At 44.4% G+C, this 25517-nt stretch overlaps 1 protein-coding gene across 1 annotated transcript in view; it reads right to left on the bottom strand.

Annotated features, from left to right (window-relative positions):
• Positions 1–2714: 2714 nt before the first annotated feature.
• Positions 2715–25517, bottom strand: part of tbk1 (TANK-binding kinase 1) — a 49871-nt gene continuing 27068 nt past the window's right edge. Inside the window, exons 10-21 of the mRNA XM_060839654.1 lie at positions 24628–24686; positions 24433–24524; positions 23745–23846; positions 22958–23036; positions 21051–21172; positions 20867–20943; positions 19089–19128; positions 14875–14976; positions 10643–10739; positions 9456–9565; positions 5080–5151; positions 2715–4754 (exon numbers count right to left, since the gene is read on the bottom strand). Coding sequence (XP_060695637.1) covers positions 4703–4754; positions 5080–5151; positions 9456–9565; positions 10643–10739; positions 14875–14976; positions 19089–19128; positions 20867–20943; positions 21051–21172; positions 22958–23036; positions 23745–23846; positions 24433–24524; positions 24628–24686 — 1004 coding nt within the window. The 3' untranslated portion in view covers positions 2715–4702. The remainder of the gene's footprint in view (positions 4755–5079; positions 5152–9455; positions 9566–10642; positions 10740–14874; positions 14977–19088; positions 19129–20866; positions 20944–21050; positions 21173–22957; positions 23037–23744; positions 23847–24432; positions 24525–24627; positions 24687–25517) is intronic.

Below are 25517 nucleotides of genomic sequence, written 5' to 3'. Positions count from 1 at the left end.
ACATCAAATTAAATGTAAAATATCGAGGCCAAAGGATAAATGGTTTTTCACAAGAGGGCTATGAAGTTATGGAACAGAACTCTGAAATTCAATGGTAAACCAGATACAATGGGCAGGAAATTACAGCAGTTCGATGGCGCATATTCCCATCACCCACATGGAAGAAAGGTTGGCACGATACAGGCAGGTTAACAATAATCCTGCCACACTGCCAGAAATGTAATTTGGGCATGCACCAGAGCCATGGTAATGGCAGTGTCGGGACAGCAGGCTCGGCCAAAGAGGGAGCCCAATCCATGCAAAAGTGAGCTAAGTCATGAACCTTGGAGAGGGAAGGCTTTGGCATTTTGGAGTACAGGGGTGGGGGATGGTTTCTAAAGCATGTGTGGGTAAGGAGGGAGGTCACTATAACTGGGGTGCACCTGATGGACAAATGGCAACTCCCTGAAGTTAGCACCCACATCTCTGCCATTTTTGACACTGAAATAGCCATGACCTAGCCATGGCACAGGAAGTAGAATAATTACTGACTCAGGGTGGGGGCTGCCGATTCCAGGTAATCTCAGGAGTGAGCGGGATGGCGGTGAGCCAGCCATTTAATTCCACATCACTGAAAAAGCAGGGGGCACGTAGTGTCCAACTCCAGATTACTACCCAAGGATAGGAGAGAGACGTGGCTCATAGAAAGGCACAAAGAGGTATATGAATGAGATAGCCATGCAGAATTAGGATTACTGCTCGTTGGGAGACAGGCTGAGCTGAAGGGTTTGTTTATAGAGTCATACAGCATGGCAATAGACTCTTTGGTCCAACCAGTCCACACTGACCGCGCTCTCAAACTAATCTAGCCCCACCCACCTGCACTTTACCCATATCTTTCTAAACCTTTCCTACTCATAAACTGATCCAAATATATTTTAAATGGCGTAACTATACCTGCATCCACCATTCTCTCTGATGGTTCATTCCATACATGAACCACTCTCTATGTAATTCGGTTGCCCCTCGTGTCCTTTTTAAAATCTTTCTCCTCCCACCTTAAAAACATGCTCCCTTGTTTTGAACTCCCCCAACCTAGGGAAAAGACCCTCATCATTTACCTTATCTGATTTTATAAACCTCAATATGGTCACCCCTCAACCTTCCATGGGCCAGTAAAAGAAAGTCCAGTCTGTTCTTATATTACAAACCCTCCATCCCTGGCACAAATACATAAAGTTAACAAGTCACATGGATAGCTCCATTGTAAATGCAGATAAAGCAAGTAATAACTATGGAGCTACAGTTAGATGGGAGGCCATTCACCCCACTGAGTCTGTGATGTCTCTCAAAGGGCAATCCCACTCTTTTCCCATATCCCTGCAATTTATTTCTCTTTCCAAATATTCATCAAATTCACTTGTAAAAGCTGCTTCTGAAGCTGTCTCCATCACACTAATAAGAACTGCATTCTAAATACAGATTGTCCAAAGTATTAGAAAAAGCTTGTCTTCAGGTCATCTCCTACTCGCCCTAACTCAGCGCCCCCTCAATATCATCCCGACAGTCATTAGAAATAATGTGTCTGTAGTTACTCTTTACAAACACTTTGGAAACCAAATGGGTTGTCCCAACAATTGACAACAGGCTCATCATTAGACTCTTAATTCTAAACTCGTATTAAATTCAGAATCCATTACCTGGGCCTCTGGATTAATACCATAAAGGCCACCACCTTCCCATAACAATTTCATATTTCTTTCCACAGATGCTGCCAAACCTCCTGAGTTTCTCCAGCATTCTGTTTCTGCTCCAGGATTTTAAATCCTTCTCACAACCTATTCTTAGCCTGCAATTCCTCATCCTCAGAAACAGTCTGGTGAATTGCTTCACACAAATCACAGATTCCCTGCAGTGTGGAAGCAGGCCAATCCGCCCATCACGCCCACACTGACCCTCCGAACAGCATCCCACCCAGACCCACCACCCCTCTACCCTATCCCTGTCATCCTGCGTTTCCCATTGCTAGTTCACCTAGCCTACACAATCCTGGACACTATGGGCAATTTAGCAGAGCTGATTCAACTAAGCGGCACGGTGGCTCAGTGGTTAGGACTGTTGCCTCACAGCGCCAGGGACCCGGGTTGGATTCCAGCCTCGGGCAACTGTCTGTGTGGAGTTTGCACATTCTCCCCTTGTCTGCATGGGTTTCCTCCGGGTGCTCCGGTTTCCTCCCACAGTCACAAAGATGTGCTGGTTAGGTGAATTGGCCATGCTAAGTTGCCCGTAGTGTTAGGTGTAGGGGAATGCTCTTCAGAGGGTCGGTGTGGACTTGTTGGGCCGAAGGGCCTGTTTCTATACTGTAGGTAATCTAATCTAATCTATACCTGCTCATCTATGGACTGTGGGAGGAAATCCATGCAAACACTGGGAGTATGTGCAAATTCCACACAGTTGCCCGAGGCTGGAATCCAACCGGGTCCCTGGCGCTGTGTTAACCACCGTGCCGCCCACTGGATTCCGAAACAAAGCCTTCACAGCCAGTTTAAAATGTGGTCCCCAAAACGGAATACAATATCCCTACTGGAGTAAACTCGCAAAATAAAAACACAACACAAATCTGACAACAGAAAGTATGATTTAGTAAAGAGACACGTCACAGATGTAAGAGCTTTACTCTAGATGGTTTCTAAACATTCAGCTTACACAGTGGAAATAAAAGATTACTACAAAAATCTGTTTCTGTACTTTATTAAAAGTATAACCTTGATTAATTCTGCAGCTCTCAAGTGTATCACAAGAGACTTACACATGTCGAAATCAAAAATATTTATTATTTGCTCCAGTATTTATCCAGTCAGCATTAGAATACCTTTGGTCAATTTATCCAGGCAGCAGTTTGCCCCATAAACAAATTCAAATGTATCATTGACTATAAGAGTTTGAAAATATATTTTTTTAATGTAATTTACAGAGACAACAGGAAATACTATTTTAATATTACTACACTAGGAGTGCAATCTCATTATACAGACTAGGCAGTATTTTTAAACAGTGAGCGAGAGTTAGTTTATACAGTTACACAATACATGACATAAACATCCTGCTGGGTCACTGACAATGAGAAATTTAAATAAACCAGCCATATAAATACTGTGACTACACGAGCAGGGCAGAGGATGGGAATTCTACAGCGAGTGGCTTACCTCCTGACTCTACAAGGCACAGGTCAGGAGTGTGATGGAATGCTCTCCACTAGCCTGAACGAGGGTAGCTCCAACAACACTCAAGAGGTGAAAAATGACCCAACCTACACAACTGCACCAAATTCACCTCCTCAAACACTCACTTCCACCAGCAGCGCTCATTGGCAGCAACGTGCAACATCTTCCATCAACAGGCTTCATCAAAGCTCCTTCAACACCAGCTCCTTAATTTGGGAACTCCAGGGTTCTGAAGAAAGGTCACAATGTTAACTCTGCTTTCTCTCCACAGATGCTGCCAGGCCTGCTGGGTTTCTCCAGCCATTTCTGTCTTTCTTGTGTGGTTAACTCCTTGTGTGGTGCTCATTGAAAATGCTGCAATCTCACCACAAGGGCCTTTGAGAGGCCTACACACACACTGCAGCGACTCAAGAAGCTCACCATTACCTCCTTCAGAGTAATTGGAGATGAGCAATACACGCAGGCTTGGTCAGTAATGCTCACATCACATTCACAAACTGGGAAATTAAACAAAATCACTAACACCTTTAGTTTTCCAATTTCTTTTAAAATAAGCTCAGCTTCCATCTGTGCACTCTGTTCTATTCAATAGAAGGTGTAGGTTATGCATACAATTATATACATATATACAAACAAGAGGGGCTGTATTCACACTCTTTAGAAAAGGACAAACAGCCATTCAACTAATCACTTGGGTTCCAGGTTCATAGATTAAACAACGTGAACAAACTGCTTTCATCACTTTCAACATTGGTCTCATGTGAAGCTACTGTCTGTGGAGATATGACAGAGCATCGCCTAAGTATTAATTCCTTTGCCCCGTCCCCACAGATTTAATAAACAAAGAGTTAAAAGTTTGAAAAGCACGTATCAAAGTCATAGCCCCCATTAGACAGTTCTGCAAGTCCAAGGGTGACTTTGCACCAGGTAACACCCAGCAGGGACTCGGTAGAGAAGTGGAGGGTGTACATGGGCACCTGTGACGCACCCTTTGTCATCTTCCCCACCCCACTCCTGCCCAACCTCTGGAGTGGGGGGGGTCTTCAACTCAGTTTATCAACCATATTTCTGACCAGTTTCCTCAATCCTTCCATCCCCCTGCCATTTAGCTCTGACCACCACCATGAGGCACCTCAGGCCATTTCACCAAAACCGGCGTCAAATAATTATCAGGAGCTGTTCCAAATAGAGTGAACAAGACATTTCTTTGTAAGTCACTAACAAGCAGAGCACACCCTGCAGAACAAGTACATTTGGGGACAGGGGAAACACTGTTATAAGATTTTGCTATTATTTTGATGTGGACAGCATGGATTGGAATAAAAACATTACACCAAGGTCATAACAAAAAGGGGGAAATAATCAGCCCAGCTTCTATGTACATTTCAGGCTCAACTTTCACAGTCTTCGAAAACAAAAAGGTTTAGAGCAGGGTACACTAGGGCTGATAACTGGAAGGGACAGTGGTTTCTGGTGAACGGTACATTGCGCATTCCAGTTCAGAGACGATTGGTGTTCTGAATTCCTCCGTCCACAGTCAAAGCTCCAAACCTGTTGGAAACAATTGAGGGATTAGCATCAGAAACTCCTGATGGACCCTTTGAAGCAGAGGGTGACTTGGCCAACTTATCTCGCTCGACTAACATCACTGAAAGAGCTGACCTGGTGGCTGTCTCCATGTGGTATGAGTGGGCAGGCTGCGTGAAAATTGGCTGCTGCAGTTACAATGGTGACTACGCACTGAAAAGGTAACTGGCTCTGATCTGCTTTGAAACTGTGTGTCAATGCATGGACTTTTTTTATCTGCAGTTACTTTTCTCAATGCACAGAATCCTGTGTGGTAACTGCAGGGCTACCACACTGAGGGTGTACTTACCTTTCCAAGATGTGATTATTCTCAGCAAGCTCTTTAACAACTCCCTCCATCTCTTCCTTCAGTTTCTTCATTCTGTGGAAAGATTTAAAGAATGCATCTTGAAGAGGAAGAAAAAAATTATACTAATTTTGTCCATCTACTAGAAATAGTGACAAGTCTACAGAATCATAGGACTGTTACAGCACAGGAGGCAGCTGTTTGACATATTGTGGCTTCATTAACGAACATTATGATTCAGTTCTGTTCTCCTGCCTTTTCCCCCTAACTCTGAATATTGTCTCAATTTAAATCATTATTGAACGACCTCAAGAGGTTCAATTGAACTTGCTTCCACTACAGTTTCAAACCCTGATGACTTATTGTGTGAAAAATCCCATTTAATGTCTCAGCACTGAAATTCTAAGTTTCACAAGTGCAATGCAAAATAAACATTGAGTAAATTAATGCAAACAAATATCATTCAACATTAAAGAAGATCAAGACTGTGTTATTTGATAAAGGAGGAATTATCTCTGAGGACATAACACTGTTAATTCTTTGAGCTGAAAATATGTTGCTGGAAAAGCGCAGCAGGTCAGGCAGCATCCAAGGAGCAGGAGAATCGACGAGAATCAGGAATGAAGAAGCTCATGCCTGAAACATCGATTCTCCTGCTCCTTGGATGCTGCCTGACCTGCTGCGCTTTTCCAGCAACATATTTTCAGCTCTGATCTCCCAGCATCTGCAGTCCTCACTTTCTCCTTGTTAATTCTTTGAGCTGACTTTAATATACCACTAGGTGGCAGAGTCACATCAAAGGGCATTCTAAAGTCTCCTTTTATGAGATTTATGTCTTGCATTACTTGCCTTACCTCGCATAGCATTTAACTTGTTATTTATGGACTGTTGGTTAAATATTAAAAGGAACGAAAGAAGGAACCGTTCATGCTTGGGTCACTAACATTCTGTTTCTTGAAGATTCTGAAATTTCTTCTGTTGTTCACACAAATCAAGCATGTTTAAGTCCTTTCCAATTGTTTATAGTCTATTGTGTTGTACATTCATTGTTCAAGCATTACACCTTTCTCCTAGTGTTTCATTCACCAAGGTTGATTCCAAATCAAAGGTTGTATGCAATCATGTTTGAGACAATTAATCAGCAAAATAATTCCTAACACATCGTACAATACAACAACAACAACCTGCATTAATGCAACACCTTTGAAGCAGTAAACCGTCCCAACCCATTTCACGGCAGCTTCATAAAGGAAATGTGACAAGTCCTGAAATATTAGCGATCACAACCAAAAGCTCTGTCAAAGAGGTAAGTTTTCAAGAGTGTCTCAAAGAATTCAGAGGTTTTAGGGAATTTCAGAGTTTAGGGTCTGAGCAGCTGTGCTGCACTGATCAAAGAACTGGAGAATTCAAGAATGCAGCATTGGAGGACAGTGCACCGAGAGGTAGGATTGGCCTCCCAAAGGTGATCGATCATATCACTGAGCTACTGACTACTGTGAAAAGCTCGACTCAAACTGGACAGGTGAAACAGATCACTTTTGGCGACTGTTGATTGTCAGAGATCTCAGTCCTCCCAACGAACCTGTCTAGAGCAAGCTATTAATGCAGACCTTCACTTATGCAAATCTGCTTTAGGGCAGAACAGCACATACCACGTGCCTCAGGCTGTCGTAAGAATATATGAAATCGGAGCAGACTATGCCACCCTCGAAGCCTGCCCATCATTCAATAAGAGGGTGGCTGATCTGATTGCTATTTCTGTCTGCTCCTCTTAACCCTTGATTCCTTTAGTGGATCAAGTCTGCCCAGTTTATGCCCTGCCTCCTTGTTCTTTGCAGAAGAGAACTTCAGAGATCAATTACCCTCAGGGCACGTTCCCTTGCTGCCGCACAAGGTATATAACTGCACCCACACCTCCCTCCTCAGCGCCATCCAAGGCCCTAAAGGATCTTTTCACATCTGGGAGAGATGTTTCTCACATCCAAACATTTCATCTACTGCGTCCGTTGCTCTTGATATGGTCTCCTCTACATTGGGGAGACAGGACGCCAACTTGCGGAGCGTTTCAGGGAACATCTCTGGGACACACACACCAAATAATGCCACCGCCCTGTGGCCAACCACTTCAACTCCCCCTCCCACTTCACCAAGGGCCTCCTCCACTGCCAAATCCAAGCCACCCAACACCCAGAGCAAGAATGCCTCATCTTCCACCTTGGGACTCTCCAACCACATGGCATCAACATCGATTTTACTTGTTTCCTCACCTCCCCTCCTCGTCCTAGACTGTTCCGTGAGGGAATTCTCTCAATCTTTGTAGCAAGGGGCAACTCTTTCATGCAGAGGGTGGTGCGTGTATGGAATGACCTGCCAGAGGAGGTGGTGGAGGCTGGTACAATTACAACACTTAAAAAGCATCTGAATTGATATACGAATAGGAAGGATTTAGAGGGATACGGGACAAGTGCTGGCAAATGGGACAAGATTAATTTAGGATATCTGGTCGGCATGGACAAGTTGGGCCGAAGGGTCAGTTTCCGTGCTGTACTTCTCTCTGCCCTGTCAGACTACCTCAGAAATCTTGTGTTCTGACAAAGGGTCACTGGAACCGAAACATTAACTCTGATTTCTCTCCACAGATGCTGCCAGACCTGCTGAGCTTTTCCAGCAATTTGTTTTTTCAGAATCTAGACTCTCACATTCAGGTCAAATAAGGTCAAGGTAAGTAAGGAGCAGTTTAAGGCTATCGAAGCGGGCACAGGTTACAGGGAGATGACAGGAGAATGGCACTAAATGAATTGTTCATTCAGATGTAGACACGATGGATGAAATTGTGCAATTTTACACAATCTGCAGAGCAAGCCTGATGTATCAAATGATATCCTGTGGGGCAAGTATTTGTCCCTACAGCTTAGATGCCAATTTAGAGAGAGAGACTGTTAATGGTTACTGCTTTGCAAATTCATTTTATCAATGATAAGTAATGCTTAGATTAATCCAGTAAATAGATATCCCCATTTTAACTGTAGTAAAAGAGCCAGTCATACATTTATCTTTAATTTATCTATACGAAGTGGACAGACAGTAGGCTCAAGAAGCACAGTGGGCCAGGCAGTATCGGTAGGGGGGGGTCAATGTTTCAGATGTGGCCCTTCTTCAGGACTTCAGTCCTGGGAAGGGCTGCACACGGGGAGTCAACTTCTCCACCTGCTGATGCTACCTGGCTTGCTGTGTTCTTCCAGCCTGCCGCCTGTCTAGTAAGGGGATTCTATAGCTGCATGCCAAAAAGGCTGGTCATTGTGCACAGCTCTTAACCTGGTCATGCAGAAGTGTAGGAATGGATGCAGTTCAGGTCAGATCAACTAAATGGTGGGGAAACATCCTTGCTGAAGGAAATGGGAAGACCTATCAAAAGGAATAATAAACTATAAAATGCTGAAACTGCTTGAAAACTGAGTCTAAGCTGCTGACCCTTCGTCAGAACTGAAGAAAGAGAAATTTGTATTAGGTTTTGAGGAAGTGGAAGTTGGGTGGAGCATGTGAACACAAGTGAGATGCATATTACACGCCGAAATAAGTTGCTTTTGATTTTTGCAGGGAGAGCAGAAGCCGGCACAGATAGGTTTATAAAAATATTACAGAAAGACCTAGAGCACTGGAGGTTGAACTTATAGAGCTTTATAAAATCATGAAGGGCACGGAAAAGGTGAACAGCTGAGGTCCCTCTGTCAGGGTAGGGAAGTACAAAACTCGAAGGCATAGGTTTAAGGTGAGAGGGGAAAGATTTAAAAAGGACCTAAGGGGCAACCTTTTCATGCAGAGGGTGGTGTGTGTATGGAACTAGCTGTCAAAGGAAGTGGTGGAGACATTTTTAAAGGCATCTGGAAGGGTATGTGACTAGGAATGATTTAGAGAGATATGGGCCAAGTGTGGCAAATGGAGCTAGATTAATTTAGGATATCTGGTCGGCATGGACGAGTTGGACCAAAGGGTCTGTTCCTGTGCTGTATAACTCTATATTCTAATATAAATGTCTTAGTAGTCAAAAACTACAATTTACTGATGCTCGCCTGCAAATTAGAATAGTTTGTGAAAGGTAGCCGTTTATACAACAAAGGCAAAAGTGAGGACTACAGATGCTGGCGACTAGAGTCGAGAGTGTGGTGCTGGAAAAGCACAGCAGGTCAGGCAGCATCCGAGGAGCAGGAGAATCGACGTTCCGGGCAAAAGCCCTTCATCAGGAATGAGGCTGGCAGCCTCCGGGGGTGGAGAGATTTACACAATAAAGACCATTCAGTTGAAGTTGGTGAATTAGCAGCAAATGGAGGAACCCAGCTCCTCTCTTTTTTAAATGATCGCTGTGATACCAATGTATTTACCCAATGGTCATTTCCATCAAGGTATTCTGACTTGGGTAGCCAAGGGTCCCAGGAGGTTTCCAGTCACTGTATGTTGCTGCGAGTGCTTTCTGAGGAAGCAGCTCCTGTAGCTATAAGAACCAAATGGGAGAGAGAGAGAGGTGTGAACCATAACTCAACATGTCTTCTCTCAACACAACCACCTAACACCAAACCATTTACAAATCAAATTGAGCTACAGTGGTCATGGTGCATGACCAAACAAACCAAAAGACTGCTGGTGTACCAAGGAATCTGATCTTTTGCTGAAAATCATAGAATCCCTTTAGTGCGGAAACAGGCCATTCAGCCCAACAAGTCCACACCAGCACTCCAAAAGGTAACCCACCTATTCCCCCAACACAATTACTCTACATTTACCCCTGTCTAATGCACCGAACCTACACATCCCTGAACGCTATGGGCAATTTAGCATGGCCAATTCACCCTAACCTGCACATCTTTGGATTGTGGGGGGAAACTGGAGCACCCGGGGGAAACCCACGCACAGGGGGGTGGAGGGGTGGAATGTGCAAATTCCACTCAGGCAGTTGCCTGAGGGTGGAATCAAACCCAGGTCCTGGTGCTGTGAGGCAGCAGTGCTAACCACTGAGCCACCGTGCCATCCAGAAAATGGCCAGGGAAAGAATCTATCCTGACCCATGAACGACTAAAGGATAACAGTTTAGTTGGGTATACCCCTGGAGGCTACGTGACATGAGCTCTTGTTGTATCACCAATCACCTTCCACTATGGCCTTTATCTGCTCCCTCTCTTCAGCACCCAGGCACTCGTGACTGTCAGGCAAACAACATTTTCTCCGTTAGTAAGGTGCTTAAGCAGCAGGGAAACAAGTCCAATTTTTTTTTAATGTCTCTTGTGACATTTTCCTTCTGGGTTAGCTCACGGGAATGACCACAAGCTTAATTTTCAATTCCTTGAGAACAAGTCTGGAGGTATGATAAGCTTCGTGAGAGACTAATTCTCTGGCTGCCTTTTATTGGCCCTCTGAAGTAGCTCGTTAATGCAAATAAGTACAACCCAAGAATGAACACCAACTTCTGAACGCAGTGAAGGAGGGACAACAAGCTCCACCATATCAGTCACCCATGACCCAAAACCAATTTATTTTTAAACATTTCTTGCACCTTCCCTCAGGGACCAAATACCTTTTTCATGTGTTCCTGGTACGTGAACACCTCCTGCTCAATGCTCCCAAACTGATTTGCAATGCTCAACACCTGCTTTCTCAGAAAGTGCATCTTCCTGCAGAGGAAGCAGAATTCATTACAGGGACGTCAAAAAATTACTGCAATAATACAACATGCATTAGATTTCTATAATTCCACAGACAAAGCTACAACAATTGAAAGACACAACCACAGCTTGCATCAATGAAGCCCTTTCAACTTAATAACACTTTGCAGGGCACTGCAGCAGTATCAGATAAAATTCAAAACTATACAAGGTACAGATGACAAAATCCTTGCTCAAAGGGGCAGGTTTTAAGGTGCGATCTGAAATGGAAGGGGGGGTGAAATGGCCTCAGCACAGAACTTTAAAGTCTGAGTCAGCTGAAAGCATCAATCACTGCCGATGGTCACTGATGGAATTGATGGATGCGCAAGAGGTCAACATGAAAGGATCACGGAGATCTCAAGATGATCTGAAAGAGGGTCACAGGACTTGAAAGAGTCAACTCTGCTTCCTCTTCACTAATGCTGCCTGACCCGCTGAGTTTCTCCAGCACCTTCTGTTTTTGTTTGTGTCAGAAATCTCAGCGGAGGTTACAAGTATAACATTCCATTTGTGTGAAGCAAAACAACTGATGATAAAAACAATTCCTTTTCACATTTGTAAATTATGTGGCACCATCTCCAGGGGATGGAATCAGAGAATGGAATCAGAGAATGGTTACAGCAAAGTACAAGGACATTTGGTCAAATATCACCCAAGACTCTGGTAGAATGTACCTACTTTTTTTCAAATAACTATGGCTTCTACAGAGGTAGAAAAGGCATCAGCTTAATGCCTCAGCCATAAGATAGCAAGCTATCTGTACTGTATTACAGCTTAGATTGATATACTACACTGAAAATTAAGCTATTTTCCTGCCATTTTCATCTTAGAATTAAAAATACTGTGTTCAGACACCAAAGAGTTACTAAGACAAACACACCTACTGGAGTTTAGAGGAATCAGAGTGAATCTTATTGGAAAATAGGTTTTGCAGGGAGTAACCACGTCAGATACTGAGGGATTGTGCCTTGCTGGACAGTGAATCTAACACAACGGCACATAGTTTCAGATCACAGGCCAAGCAGGAGAATTCCTCCACAAAGGGTCGCAAATCTTTCAAGAGGGTTGGAAATGCTCAGTCATCGAACATATTTAGGGCTCAGATCGAGAGAGATTTGGTGCCTGAGGGAAATGGAATAGAGGTGGATCAGTCACAAAAACATCAAAAGGTAGAACAGGTTTCACAACAGACCTACAATCAACTCCAGCTGTTGTCCCTTACATCTTTATTAACACTGATGGGGAGCTGGGCCAACCTTAAGGTGGTTGAAGTTCAGGAGGAGAAAGTGAGGACTGCAGATGCTGGAGATCAGAGTCAAAATGTGGTGCTGGAAAAGCACAGCCGATCAGGCAGCATCTGAGGGGCAGGAGAATTGACGTTTTGGGCATACGCCCTTCATCAGGAATGAGGCTTGAGGGCCAGGGGTGCGGCTGAGATATAAATGGGAGGAGTGCAGGGTTGGGGGGAGGTAGCTGGGAAAATGATAGGTGGATGAAGGTGAGGGAGAAGGTGATAGGTCAAGAGGGGGGAGTGATGGACAGGTCAGGAGGGCGGTGCTGAGTTGGAGGCCTGGGACTGGGATAATGCGGAGGGGGGGGAAATGAGGAAACTGTTGAAATCCACATTTATTCCGTTTGGTTTTAGGATCCCAAGGCGGAATATAAGGTAGTAACGGTTTATCGGTGGAGGAGACCCTGGACCTGCATGTCCTTAATGGAGTGGGAGGGGGAGTTGAAGTGTTCAGCCATGGGGCAGTGGGGTTGGTGGGTGTGGGTGTTCCAGAGATGTTCTCTGAAACAATCAGCATGAAGGCATCCTGTCTCCCCGATGTAGAGGAGACCACACCGGGTGCAACGGATGCAGCAGATGACATTAGTAGACGTACAGGTGAATTTCTGACGGATGTGGAAGGATCCCTTGGGGCCTCGGACAGAGATGAGGGGAGTGGTGTGGGCGCAGGTTTTGCACTTCCTGCGGTGGCAGGGAAAGGTGCCGGGGGTGTGGGGCGAGGACCTGACGAGGGAGTCGTGGAGGGAATGGTCTCTCCAGAATGCTGATAGAGGTGGGGAGGGAAATATATCTTTGGTGGTGGGGTCCGTTTGGAGGTGGCAGAGGATGATGCGTTGTACGCGGAGGGTGGAGGGGGTGGAAGGTGAGGACCAGGGGAGTTCTGTCCTTGTTGCATTGGGAGGGGTGGAGTTCAAGGGCGATGGTGCGTGAAGTTGAACGGACGCGCTGGAGGGTATCGTCAATCACGTGGGAAGGCAAGTTGCGATCTTGGAAGGAGAAGGCCATCTGGGACTTTGAGGTGGAATTGGACATCCTGGGAACAAATGCTGCAGAGGCGGAGGAATTGGGAATAAGGGGTGGCATTTTTACAGGAAGCAAGGTGAGAGGAGGTGTAGTCTAGGTAGCTGTTGGAGTTGATGGGGCTTGTAGTAGATGTCTGTGGTTAGTCGGTCGTCAGAGACGGTGATGGAGAGGTCCAGGAAGGGAAGGGAGGTGGCCAAGATTGTCCAGGTGAATTCGAGGTCAGGGTGGAAGGTGTTGGTAAAGCTGATGAACTGTACAACCTTCTCACAGGAGCACAAGGCAGCGCCGATACAGTTATCGATGTAGTGGAGGAAGATGTGGGAGGTGGTGCCAGTGTAACTGTGGAAGACGGACTGTTCCACATACCTGACAAAACAGGCAGGAATAGCTGGGTCCCATGTGGGTGCCCATGGCTACCCCTTTGGTTTGGAAGAAGTGGGAGGATCGGTAGGAGAAGATGTTGAGGGTGAAGACCAGTTCAGCCAGGCAGATGAGGGTGTCGATGGAAGGGCACTGGTTGGGATGGCGTGAGAGGAAGAAACGGAGGGTTGAGACCTTCGCTGTGGCGGGTCGATATGTTAAGGGACTGGATTGCCCATGGTGAAGCTGAGGCATTGGAGCCAGGAAAATGAAAATCTTGGAGGAGCTGAAGGGCGTGGGTGGTGTCATGAACATAGGTGGGAAATTCCTGGACTAAGGGGCACAGGACGGTGTCAAGGTAGGAAGAGATGAGTTCAATGGGACAGGCAGAGGCTGAGACAATGGGTCGACCGGGGCAGTCAGGTTTGTGAATCTTAGGAAGGAGGTAGAATCGGGCAGTGCGGGGTTAATGACAATGAAGTTGGAGCATGTGGGTGGGAGATCCCCACAGTGATGAGGTTGTGGATGGTCTGGGAGATGATGGTTTGGTGATGATCAAGTGGGCAGTAGTAGGACGCGTTTGCAAGGTGACTCCTGCTTAGCAGTGTAGAGGTCAGTGCACCACACTACTACCGCGCACCCTCCTTGTCTGCGGGTTTGATGGTGAGGTTGGAGTTGGAGCGGAGGGAATGGAAGGTTGGCATTATGAGGTTGGAGTGGGTGAGGGAGTGGACAGATTGAGGCAGTCGATGCCACAGAGACAGTTTGAAATGAAGAGGTCAAGGGCAGGTAGCAGGTCGGCAAGGGGTGTCCAGATAGATGGGGAGTGTTGGAGGCGGGAGAAGGGGTCCTCAGTGGGTGGGCAGTTATCTTGGTTGTAAAAGTGGGCTGGACAGAGAGATACGGGGGGTCAGAGAGAGAGAGACTGGGGAGACAGAGAGAGAGACAGGAGACAGAGAGAGAGAGACAGAGACAGACAGACAGACAGACAGAGAGAGAATGACAGACAGAGAGAGAGAGAGAGAGAGAGACAGACACAGACAGATACACGGGGGCCAGAGAGCGAGAGCGAGAGAGCGAGAGCGAGAGAGCGAGAGCGAGAGCGAGAGCGAGAGAGCGAGAGCGAGAGCGAGAGCGAGTGAGAGAGCGAGGGGGGCCAGGGAGAGAGAGAGAGAGAGAGAGAGACAGACACAGACAAAGTAATTTCCTCGGATCATCATGGTGGGCCAGTTTGATAGGCCAGTTGATGTGAGTCACGTTCAGAACTCTGCTATTCCACTGACTATCATCACTGCCAGCAGCTACTGATGCACCTTAGTCACAAATCCATCACCAGGCTGGAGAATATCAATCTGCCTGTCGATCACAAAGTGGGTAAAAAAGATTCTCAACAAAGATTTAAATTAAAATTTAAAATTTATAACTCACTTCATCCAGTCATCTGCCACATCTAGAAATGCCTGATACTTTGCAACACATTCATCCCTGAACAAGGAAATGGCTTTTGAAGCAGACAGCCACATCTTCTGTCTGAAATAGAGAAGGAAAACACCATTCTTAGATGATAATACACTCTTGTATAAAAACTTAAAATGTGTTACAGTACATAATCATTGTTCTGGGTGGTGTGCAGTCTGCAACAATAAGCATCCAGTGTGCACCTTTACAGATCATTGCATTACTCTATCAGAATTGGGCTGCATTGCACACTGCTGTAGACTGAAGCTTCCTTTTATAGCCATCCAGCATATTATCCCGCAAAACCGTAAGAAATTGGAACAGGAGTAGGCTATTCAGCCCCTTGAGCCTGTCCTGCCGTTCAACAGGATCATAGTTGATCCAATGCTCTTCACGTCCACCTTCCCACCCTTTCCCTGTGATCCTAGATTTCCCTGAATAGAGTATACCGGGTATTCTTAAACAAAGCAAAGAGGTTCAACAGAATATCATATTACTGAACTCAGGTGATTAAAAAATATTCACAACAATTTGATTTGTCTATTTTTTCTGCCAATTCAGCTCCATGATACTGGCAGTTTTGACATATGCCACAAGATCAAAGCTCTCATGAAAAACAAGTATTACAAGTAAGTGGAAGAAATAGATTAGATTAGATTCCCTACAGTGTGGAAACAGGCCCTTCGGCCCAACTAGTCCACACCGACCCTCAGAAGAGCAAACCACCCAGACCCATTTCCCTCTGACCAATCTACCTAACACTATAGACAATTTAGCATGGCCAATTCACCTGAACTGCACATCTTCGGACTATGGGAGGAAACCCACGCAGATATGGGGCGAACGTGCAAACTCCACACAGTCACCCGAGGCTGGAATCGAACCTGGGTCTCTGGTGCCGTGAGGCAGCAGTGCTAACCACCGTGCCGCCCCAAATGACCATAATTCTCTGCAAAAGACTTGGCAACTTTCAGGAGGTGACTCGCCAGTTCCCCGCCTTGCCTGTGCTAAAGCTGAACCCGTTCAGTGATGCTCTCTAGCAACAGAAACCTACTGTCCTCACCCAGTCTGACCCACGCATGATTCTTGTCTCAGATCAAGTTGACTGACTCTCAAACTCCCTTCTGAAGAGGCCTTGCATGCCACCCAGCTCAGTGAGGAGGGGTAGTCAATAATGCCAGTGAAGTCTGTATCCCACAAGTGAGTAACAAAATCCCGGCTGGCCCACCCATCACTTTTCCATACAATCACTCAACTGATTGGAAAATCAGAATGGGCTCCCTCTCTGGCACTATATGCCCTACACACTGAACCCAGATGACACAATAGATCAGAAAATCTAATCCACTGCAGTGCCTGAACAAGCACAGTGGCTCCTTAATTATCTTACTAAACAGCTTTTCTTCTACATAAAAATGGATTCGTAAGCTGCCAGCACTGATGGTATTTCCTGTCCCCAGCAATAGCTGTGGTGCAGAGGATACACTGCAATTTAACCACCAGCTCAGATAGTAATTTAGATTAACAGCCAGAAACTATGATACAGACACTGACGTGAGGAGTGCTTCCTGCTCATTAAGTGGCACGAAAACCAATGCAAGTCTGAAATTATTGGCAGGCTCATACAAGCTTTTAAAAAGATTCTCCAAGGATATCTTGAAGAGAAGGGAAGGCACAATTACACACACGCCCTGCATTCTGGGCAATAGAGGCTTTGTCAGTGTAGTCAGGATGAAATCAGTCGATCTTGGAAACAGAGGAAGGTAGCTGCTCCGAATACTAAAGAGGAGGAGATGGCAGTGGTACTGTAGGAGCAACTCAGCAATGCACTGGTGGCAAAAATTCAAATATCACTATGGCAATTCAATTAATACACAGAGAATCAGAGTCATAGAGATGTACAGCACGGATACAGACCCTTTGGTGCAACTCCTTCATGCCAATCAGATATCCTAAATTAATCTAATCCCATTTGCCAGCATTTGGTCCATATCCCTCTAAACTCTTCCTATTCAAATACCCACCCAGATGACTTTTAAATGTTGTAATTCTACTAGCCTCCCCCACCTTCTCTACAAAGCTAATCGTAGTAATGATGACCACGAAATGATCATCAGTTATTGTAAAAACATCTTCGGTTTACTCATGAGCTTGAGGGACGACTATCAGCCTTATCTGATCAGGCCTAGGCACGTCTCCAGACACACAGCAACATGGTCGGCTCTTACCTATCCTCTGAAATGGCCTGAAAGCCGTTTGCCACTCCATTCAAGCTCAGTCAGGGACAGCTAACAAACGATGGCATTGTCTACCATGGCCATATCCCACGTTAAGATTCAAGAAAATAAAAGGTTCTGGGTAAAGAGAAATTGATCCTATTGATAAACAGGTGAGAAGGTTGTATTCTCGTTTTCAGGATGGTCTCTGTGACCAAGTACAAATGGGGCAGGTTGGGTGGGTTACAGTTTTACCTGCCTACTTACAATACTGCGAGAGATCGAAAAAAACAGACCAACTCAATTCTTAAATCAGAAAAGCAAAATTCCACAGCCGTGGGTAATGTGAATAAGAACAGGAAATGCTGCCAGGTACCCAGCAGTCTGTGTCTAAGCATTTTCTGATTTGGTCTAACCGATGCTGATAAGGCTGTTTACGTCCATTACTCATTTTTACCAGGCATCAGTCAGAGGATGCCTTCTCTTTCAGAGCTATTAGCCTGTTGCTTTTTTAAAAGTTACGTTTACCACATTTATGACCTCACTAGCTTTAGTGAGGACCTCATTCCTTGAGGATCAGATTCGACCTGAGTTTGCCAATCCAATCACTGAGCAGTATTATCCCTAGACTATTAATTCAGAGATCCGGGACCTGGATTAAACTCCTGCCACTTCAATTCAGTAACAAATCTGGAATTAAGAGTCTAATGATGACCATAAGTCTGAAAGCTCGAAGAACCCATGTGTTTCACTAAGGCCCTTTATAGAAGGAAACTGCCACCCTAACCTGGTCTGGCCTGTACAAGATAATACATGGCTTGGAAAGGGTGGATGCTAGGAAATTGTTTCTGTTAGGCGAGGAGACTAGGACCCGTGGACACAGCCTTAGAATTAGAGGGGGTAAATTCAGAACAGAAATGCGGAGACATTTCTTCAGCCAGAGAGTGGTGGGCCTGTGGAATTCATTGCCACGGAGTGCAGTGGAGGCCGGGACGCTAAATGTCTTCAAGGCAGAGATTGATAAATTCTTGATGTCACAAGGAATTAAGGGCTACGGGGAGAATGCAGGCAAGTGGAGTTGAAATGCCCATCAGCCATGATTGAATGGCGGAGTGGACTCGATGGGCCGAATGGCCTTACTTCCACTCCTATGTCTCATGGTCTTATGGTATGTGACTCCAGACCCACAGCAATGTGGTTGCCTTCAAATCAATGATAAAAATAAGGTGGACTTGAGGAAACATAAATTTGAACTCTTGAATTTCAGATTCTGATCAGCTCAGTGACCACTGCATCTACCCACAGAGCCATGCCCCGTGTTAATAAACAGTCCAACAGTTACAGTGGTGTTTGACAAGTCAGCAGCATCGACAATATAACGCATCAACTCGTGTGGGGGCAAAAAGAAAGAACCTTTTTTTTTGTTCAGTGCAGCAAATCTCATCAAAACATATCAACTGGGTCACATGTGAATTCAAATGAGACACTGTTCCAAAATCCCAACTCCGGAAAAAAGACAGGGTGAGTGAACCGATTCAGAGAAGTTACATCCCTTTAAGGATTAAGTTTCAGAGCTGGGTCCTCTTTGGTCCATTGCAATGCTTGGCTAATTCAGCTCACTCCTAAGGGACAAAACCAAGCATAAAATCCCGATCCAGGAAGGAGGTGGACAATATTGACAATTTGGGGCAACGCTACCAATGATTTTCCCATTAATTTGGGCAAAGGACGGAAAAATCCTGGGTACCATGTATCCTGCCCTGCTCCTGGATTCCAATGATCCATCAGTGGCAGAGAATGGCCCATTCCTCTTGCAGCTGGGACTCAGAAACTTACTCTGTGATGTATGTCACACAGCAGCAATCCTTTTGCAGGTAATGCTAACTTTTAATCAACTACAAAAAGTGGAAACCACAACTCTTGGGGCACAAGCCATCAGACCGAATTCACCACATGCAGAGTACTTACTTGTCAAATTTGTGAATCTGCTCCTCGTTATAAGGCAGCTCTGAAAAAGAAACAGTGGTCAGAACAAAATTTTTGGGAATGAGGAGTTTTCAAAAGCTGGCACTCCAACTCAAAGGAATACAGGAGGAATGTATTTACCCAGAGTCCAGCTAGAATCCAGAATTCACTACAGCAGGAAATGGCTGAAGTGTACAGCATGGATATCTGGGGAAGCTAGGGGAGCGTGACAGAGAAAGGAACAGGATGTGTTGAGATTAGGTGGAAAGGGGTGGGAAGATGTTCGGTGGAACATAACCAACAGTACTGACCACTTGGGCTGAATGGTCTGTTTCTGTACTGCACGTTCTATGAACTAGCGTATCTACTTATTTTATCATCTTTGAAAACAGCAAGGTGGCTAGGACAACAGTAGAACTCAAAATTCTCCAGAATGCATGGACAGAGTGCATGGAGGGAATAGAATTGAACTGTCATAATTGCCCAATATTTTGGCAAACAACTAAACAAGACTCTTCTGTTCACTTTGTTTTTACTCATTCACAGGATGCGGGCGCAGCTGGTTGGACCAACATTTCCTGCCCAGTCCAAGCTGTCTTTGAGAAGATGGTGATGAGCTGCCTTATTAAACATCTGTGGTCCATTTGGTGAAGACAGATCAACAATGCTGTTCGGGAGTTTGACCTCGCAACACTGAAGGAACGGAGAGTGGCTTGATGGGGAACTTGACCAGTGGTGTCCCACAGGGATCTGTTCTTGGGCTTCTGCGCTTTGTAGTTTTGATAAATGACTTGGATGAAGAAGTGGAAGGATGGGTTAGTACATTTGCCGATGACACAAAGGACGGCGGTATTGTAGATAGTGTCAAGAGCTGTTGCAGGCTACAGCATGACATTGAGAGGATGCAGAGCTGGATTGAGAAGTCGCAAATGGAGTTCAACCTGGATAGATGTGAAGTGATTCATTGTGGAAAGTTGAATTTGAATGCTGAATACAGGGTTAAAGACAGGATTTTATGCAGTGTGGAGGAACAGCAGGATCTTGGGGTCTATACCCATAAATCTCTCAAAGTTGCCACCCAAGTTGATCGGGTTGTTAAGCAGGCATATGGTGTTTTGGTTTTCATTAGCAGGGGGATTGAGTTTTTGCAGCAGTTCTGTAAAACCCTGGTTAGACCGCACTTGGAATACTGTGTCCAGTTCAGGTTGCCTCATTATAGGGAGGATGTAGGTGCTTTTGAGAGGGTGCAGAGGAGATTTACCAGGATGCTGCCTGGATTAGAGGGCTTGTCTAATGAAGAGAGGTTGAGTGAGAGTGGGCTTGTTACACTGGAGAAAAGAAGGGAGACTGGTGACTTGATAGAGGTGTACAAGGTAGAGATAGAGTAGATAGCCAGAGACCTTTCCCCAGGGTAGAAATGGCTCTCATGATGGGTCATAATGTTAAGGTAATTGGAGGAAGGTTTTGGGGAGATGACAGAGATAGGTTCTTTACACAGAGTGTGGTAGGTGCATGGAATGCACTGCGAGCGGTGGTAGTAGAGTCAGAGACATTAGGGACATTTAAGTGATTGCTGGACAAGCACATGGACGGCAGTAAATTGAGGGGTGTGTAGGTTAGGTTGATCTTAGATTAGGACAAATGCTCAGCACAACAGGGCCTGTACTGGACTGCACTGTTCTATGTTCTCTGTTTACGTCCTAAGATTTCATCTGCTTGTGGCTGACACACTGTGCCTTCAATTGGCCAGCTAACCAAGAATAAAAAGTATATGTCCTTACTGTGCAATGCTTTATCCTTTTTGAATTGATGATAGATTTCAGTTATCAAGTCCAGAAGTACCTGAAGCTTTTCAATACTGAGAAAAAGAGGGAAAAAAAATGACAAATATGAACAGTTTGACAGCACCTACCAAAGGCAACAGCAAAAAAGAAAACAAACAGGTGCTGGGAAACGTAAGCTCACTTTCTGTCTTCAGGATGTGTCCCTTCATGATAAGCCCAATGATCCGACAACTGACTGCCAGGTAAGAACGTGCCTTCAATATCCTTCATATCATGGCTAATGGATTCCATAGATCCTGCCAACTTTACAAAAAAACAATATTTAAACTTGTAAAGCATGACCGTGGGAGGCATACGATAGGGTTAGAATGGAGCAGGAGGAACAGGCAGGACAGTCATCTGTTACTATACAGGCACCTGCAGGAAATTATGATAAGTGTGTCATGAAATATCAACCGATAAGTGAAGTTTTTTTTTTAAGATTACTTAAAGTGTGGAAACAGGCCCTTCGGCCCAACAAGTCCACACCGATCCGCCGAAGCGCAACCCACCCAGACCCACTCCTCCACACCTACCCCATTACCTAACACTATGGGCAATTTAGCATGGCCAATTCACCTGACCCGCACAATTTTTGGATTGTGGGAGGAAACTGGAGCACCCGGAGGAAACCCACGCAGACATGGGGAGAATGTGCAAACTCCACACAGTCAGTCGCCTGAGGCGGGAATTGAACCCGGGTCTCTAGCACTGTGAGGCAGCAATGCTAAACACTGTGCCACCGTTCCCACCCATTCTAAAATATCTTTTAAAAATAGTGTTTGAGTTTCTTCCTATAATTGTATTTAGCTCAGTTGGCTGGACGGGTTGGTTTGTGTCGCAGAATGATGCCAACAGTGTGGGTTCAATTTCTTTACTGGCTGAGGTTATCATGAAGGTCTCTCCTTGTCAACCGCTCCCCTCTCCTGAGGCATGTCGTCATCAACAGTTGTCCCTCTATAGTGAAAGAGCAGCCCATGGTCTGGTAAGACTATGGTGACTTTATTTACTGAATTCTTGTACAATCTTTCTGAAAAAAAGTTAACTTCAAACAGCCTGGAGTGATTAGGAAAGTCAACAAGTAAACTTTATCATAGTTCTCTTCAAGGAAGACGTGTCACAGAACTTCTGTAGAGCAATGCTTTACAGACAGAAAATACAAACTCTAGTGAGCAAAAGCTGAGTTTTAAATGCTCCTCTAAACTGGATCAGCTCACTAAATAAATAACAGCAACGTTCTTTCTGCATACACCTTGGGTCGCTTAAAACAATGTAATCATTGAAAATGGTGCAAAATAACGTATGATTAGAGATATGGAAAGCGATGCAATGACGCAACATGTAGAGTCATAGAGTCACACAGCACAGAAACAGACCTTTTGGTCCAACCAGTCCATGCTGACCATAATCCCAAACTAAACTAGTCCTACTCGCCTGCGTTTGGCTCATATCCCTCCAACCATTCCTTATTCATGGACTTATCCAAATGTCTTTTAAACTCTGTAGCTGCACCCGTATCCACCACTTCCTCTGGAAGCTCATTTCACACACAAACTACTCTCTGTGTAAAGAAATTGCACCTCATGTCATTTTGAAATATTTCTCTTCTCATCTCATTGATAAAAATATGTCCGCGGTTTTGACGTTTCCCACTCTAGAGAAAGGACACTTGCCGTTCACCTTACAAACTTCATGATTTTATAAACCTCTATAAGGTCACTCCTCAACCTCCTATGCTCCAGTGGAGAAAGACACAGCCTACCCAGCCTCTCCCTAGAACTCCAACTCTCCACTCTTGGCAATATCCTGGTAAATCTTTTCTGAACCCTCTCTAGTTTAATAATATCCTTCTTGTAGCAGGGTGACTATAACTGGACACAGTACTCCAGACGAGGCCTCACCAATGTTTTGTACAACCTCACTTGTATTAACTGCCTGGATGTTCCCAGTAAACATTTACAGAAAATTTAAGTTCAACTTGTTCATAATGGGCAAGCACTCAGAGTGAAAATGGTTGGTTTCTTAATCTCCACAAAATAAATTACTCACACGTAGAAGCTTGTTGTGAATTTCTGGTATCTCTTCCAATTCCGATGACAGTATGTTTGTCTGCTGCAAACTGTTGTATCTGTCAAGTGTGCAAGGTGCATAAGCAAAAACAGAAAAGTTAGCACTAGTCTGACATTGTTAGCTAGAATTTCTCTCAACCAGACAAACTAAAATTTTAATTAACATTGATAAGAGAAACTCCCAATGGATATTTCATTAGTTGCTCAAAATGATTTGGATTACAGGCCTGAGCTCTACATGTTGACCCACTGGTTTGACAGTAACTGGAAGCTGATAATCTTGAATTAATCACTTTTTTTGCAAATATTGAGAATATTCCTTACAAAGGTGAGAAGTTTTCTCTACATTACAGAGTGTTTCTCGAATATAAATGATGTGAGTGAAGTGAAGTTGGAGCTGCACCCTAATTAACTTTCACTCAAAGCTCACAAGTGCAGCTGAGAATTGCGTCTAGTTTATGCATCACCAAACTTCAGCTCTACCACAACAAGTAACATCTGCAGTTTTAATTAAAATTTACTGGAAATGTTGCAACAATGACATTGAATGATGCCAAATATTCTTGCGCCAATTTTGAGACTTAAATAAGTCAACAGCTTTTCATAGAGACACAAAAAAAGGTTTTTAAATTTACAGGATTAGGCGAAACAACAGCTTCTGGCCTTGCACCTCTGAGACTCTTTTTTTCTTTCTGTCTATTGACTGAAAGAGTCTGAAGTGACATGGGATGAGATATGTAGCAATTGTGAGCAATGCTAATACTTACATATTCCTGGCTCTCTCAACAGTGGCCATGCAGAAGTTTAGCTTCAGAATAACTTCAGTCTTCTTGTGCAAAGTTTCACGAAAGTTGTCCATGGTGATTCGACTAGAGGAGTGAATGCACAAATTAGAACTGAACAGTTTTATCAGAATGCATGCATTTTGGATGCATTCCATGAGCACACATTTACAAGACTGTGGTCTGTGGGTGGGGGAATCAGCCGTCCTGAATGTGATCTACTATATTCCTGACAATGGAACTGTTAACAACTGCCAACTAAGACCAAGTAATGCGCTGAAGATATTGCTTTAATCTGCAGAGTTCTTTGAATCCGTTGAACAATTTGATGGACTCTTAACACATTAACAAATATGAGAGTCCACTGTTTTACACTAAAGTCCAAGGAGAATGCCAACTGGACAGGTTAACAAGTACTCGGTTAAAAGCTTCCACTGTTGAATGGCAAAAGCAAAGTCACCAATATAAATAATTGTGGAGAAAGCAAGGGAAGAGTAGGTTGGGGACAATGCTGGATATTCTTCATGTGATGGATTGACACAACATGCTCTTAAATTAAAAGGAATTCCCAAAGCTCTTGAAGGAAATGACTCCAGTTTTGATCTTAACTAGTTTTTCCATTTATAAAGAGACAAGCTTCTGCACATCACTATAAGGAAGAAAAGTTCCTTACATTATCCACCGAACACCTTTTCGCACCAGCTCCTGGTACTGCAAAAGTCTGGAGGCTATTTTCTGTGCTTGGCAGACAACGCCAGTTATACCCTAGGAGAGAAAGCACAATATACAAATTGATGGAGTGTTAACATTTGTAGGGTTTTTAAGTGAAGGTGGATCAAGTTTAAATGAAAATGAATACAATCCTCACCTTTGTGCAGGACACGTCAAGATCCAAATCATAACGAGGATGTAACTTTGGAAGTGAGACTGCAAGAGAAAACATGACTACTTTTACTATAATGCACGGTCACAGCTGAATATAGACATGGTTCTGCTTCCAGTTTGGTCTAATATTACTAAATCTCAAACCTGCATATTCAAAAACTCTAATCAAAGATAAATTTTCTAAAGCTCTGCACCCAAATATCAGAGAAAATAAATGCTGAGCCAAATAATGGAAAGGTTTGGAAAGTTGCCTCACTTGTCAAAGATGCCATTTTTAGGAGAGTCTTAAAAGAGAAGGAAGATGAAAAGGAAGAGTTGGGAACAAAATTCCAGAGTATAGGATTGACACAACAGAATGCATTGTGGCTGACAACAGGGTGCAGGGAGTGAAGAAGATGAAGATGTTATAGCATATAGGTTTTTAAAATTCATTCATAAGATTTGGGTGTTTCTGGTTGGACCAACATTTATTACCTATCCCTAGTTGTCCTTGAGATGGTGGTGATGAGCTGACTTCTCAAACTACAGCCCTTTTGTATAGGTACATCCAGAATGCTGTTCGGGAGGGGATTCCAGGATATTGACCTAGGAACAACATTGGAGAAAATGAGGACTGAAGATGCTGGAGATCAGAGTCGAAGAGTGTGTTGCTGGAAAAGCACAGCCGGTCAGGCAGTATCCAAGGAGCAGGAGAGTAGACATTTCGAGCATAAGCTCTTCATCAGGAATCACTAAGAACAATGTTGTCATAGGTGCTTTGGTGAATTTCTGCATTGCATCTTGTAGATGGTACATACTGCTGCTAATGGGTGATAGTAATGGAAATAATGAATGTTTGTAGAGCAGGCTGCTTTATCTCTGGAGGTATCGAGC

Source organism: Hemiscyllium ocellatum, chromosome 19, assembly GCF_020745735.1.
Source record: "Hemiscyllium ocellatum isolate sHemOce1 chromosome 19, sHemOce1.pat.X.cur, whole genome shotgun sequence".
NCBI classification, from domain to species: domain Eukaryota; kingdom Metazoa; phylum Chordata; class Chondrichthyes; order Orectolobiformes; family Hemiscylliidae; genus Hemiscyllium; species Hemiscyllium ocellatum.
Note: the sequence above shows the minus strand (reverse complement) of the source record. Positions and strands in the feature narration are given on the sequence as shown.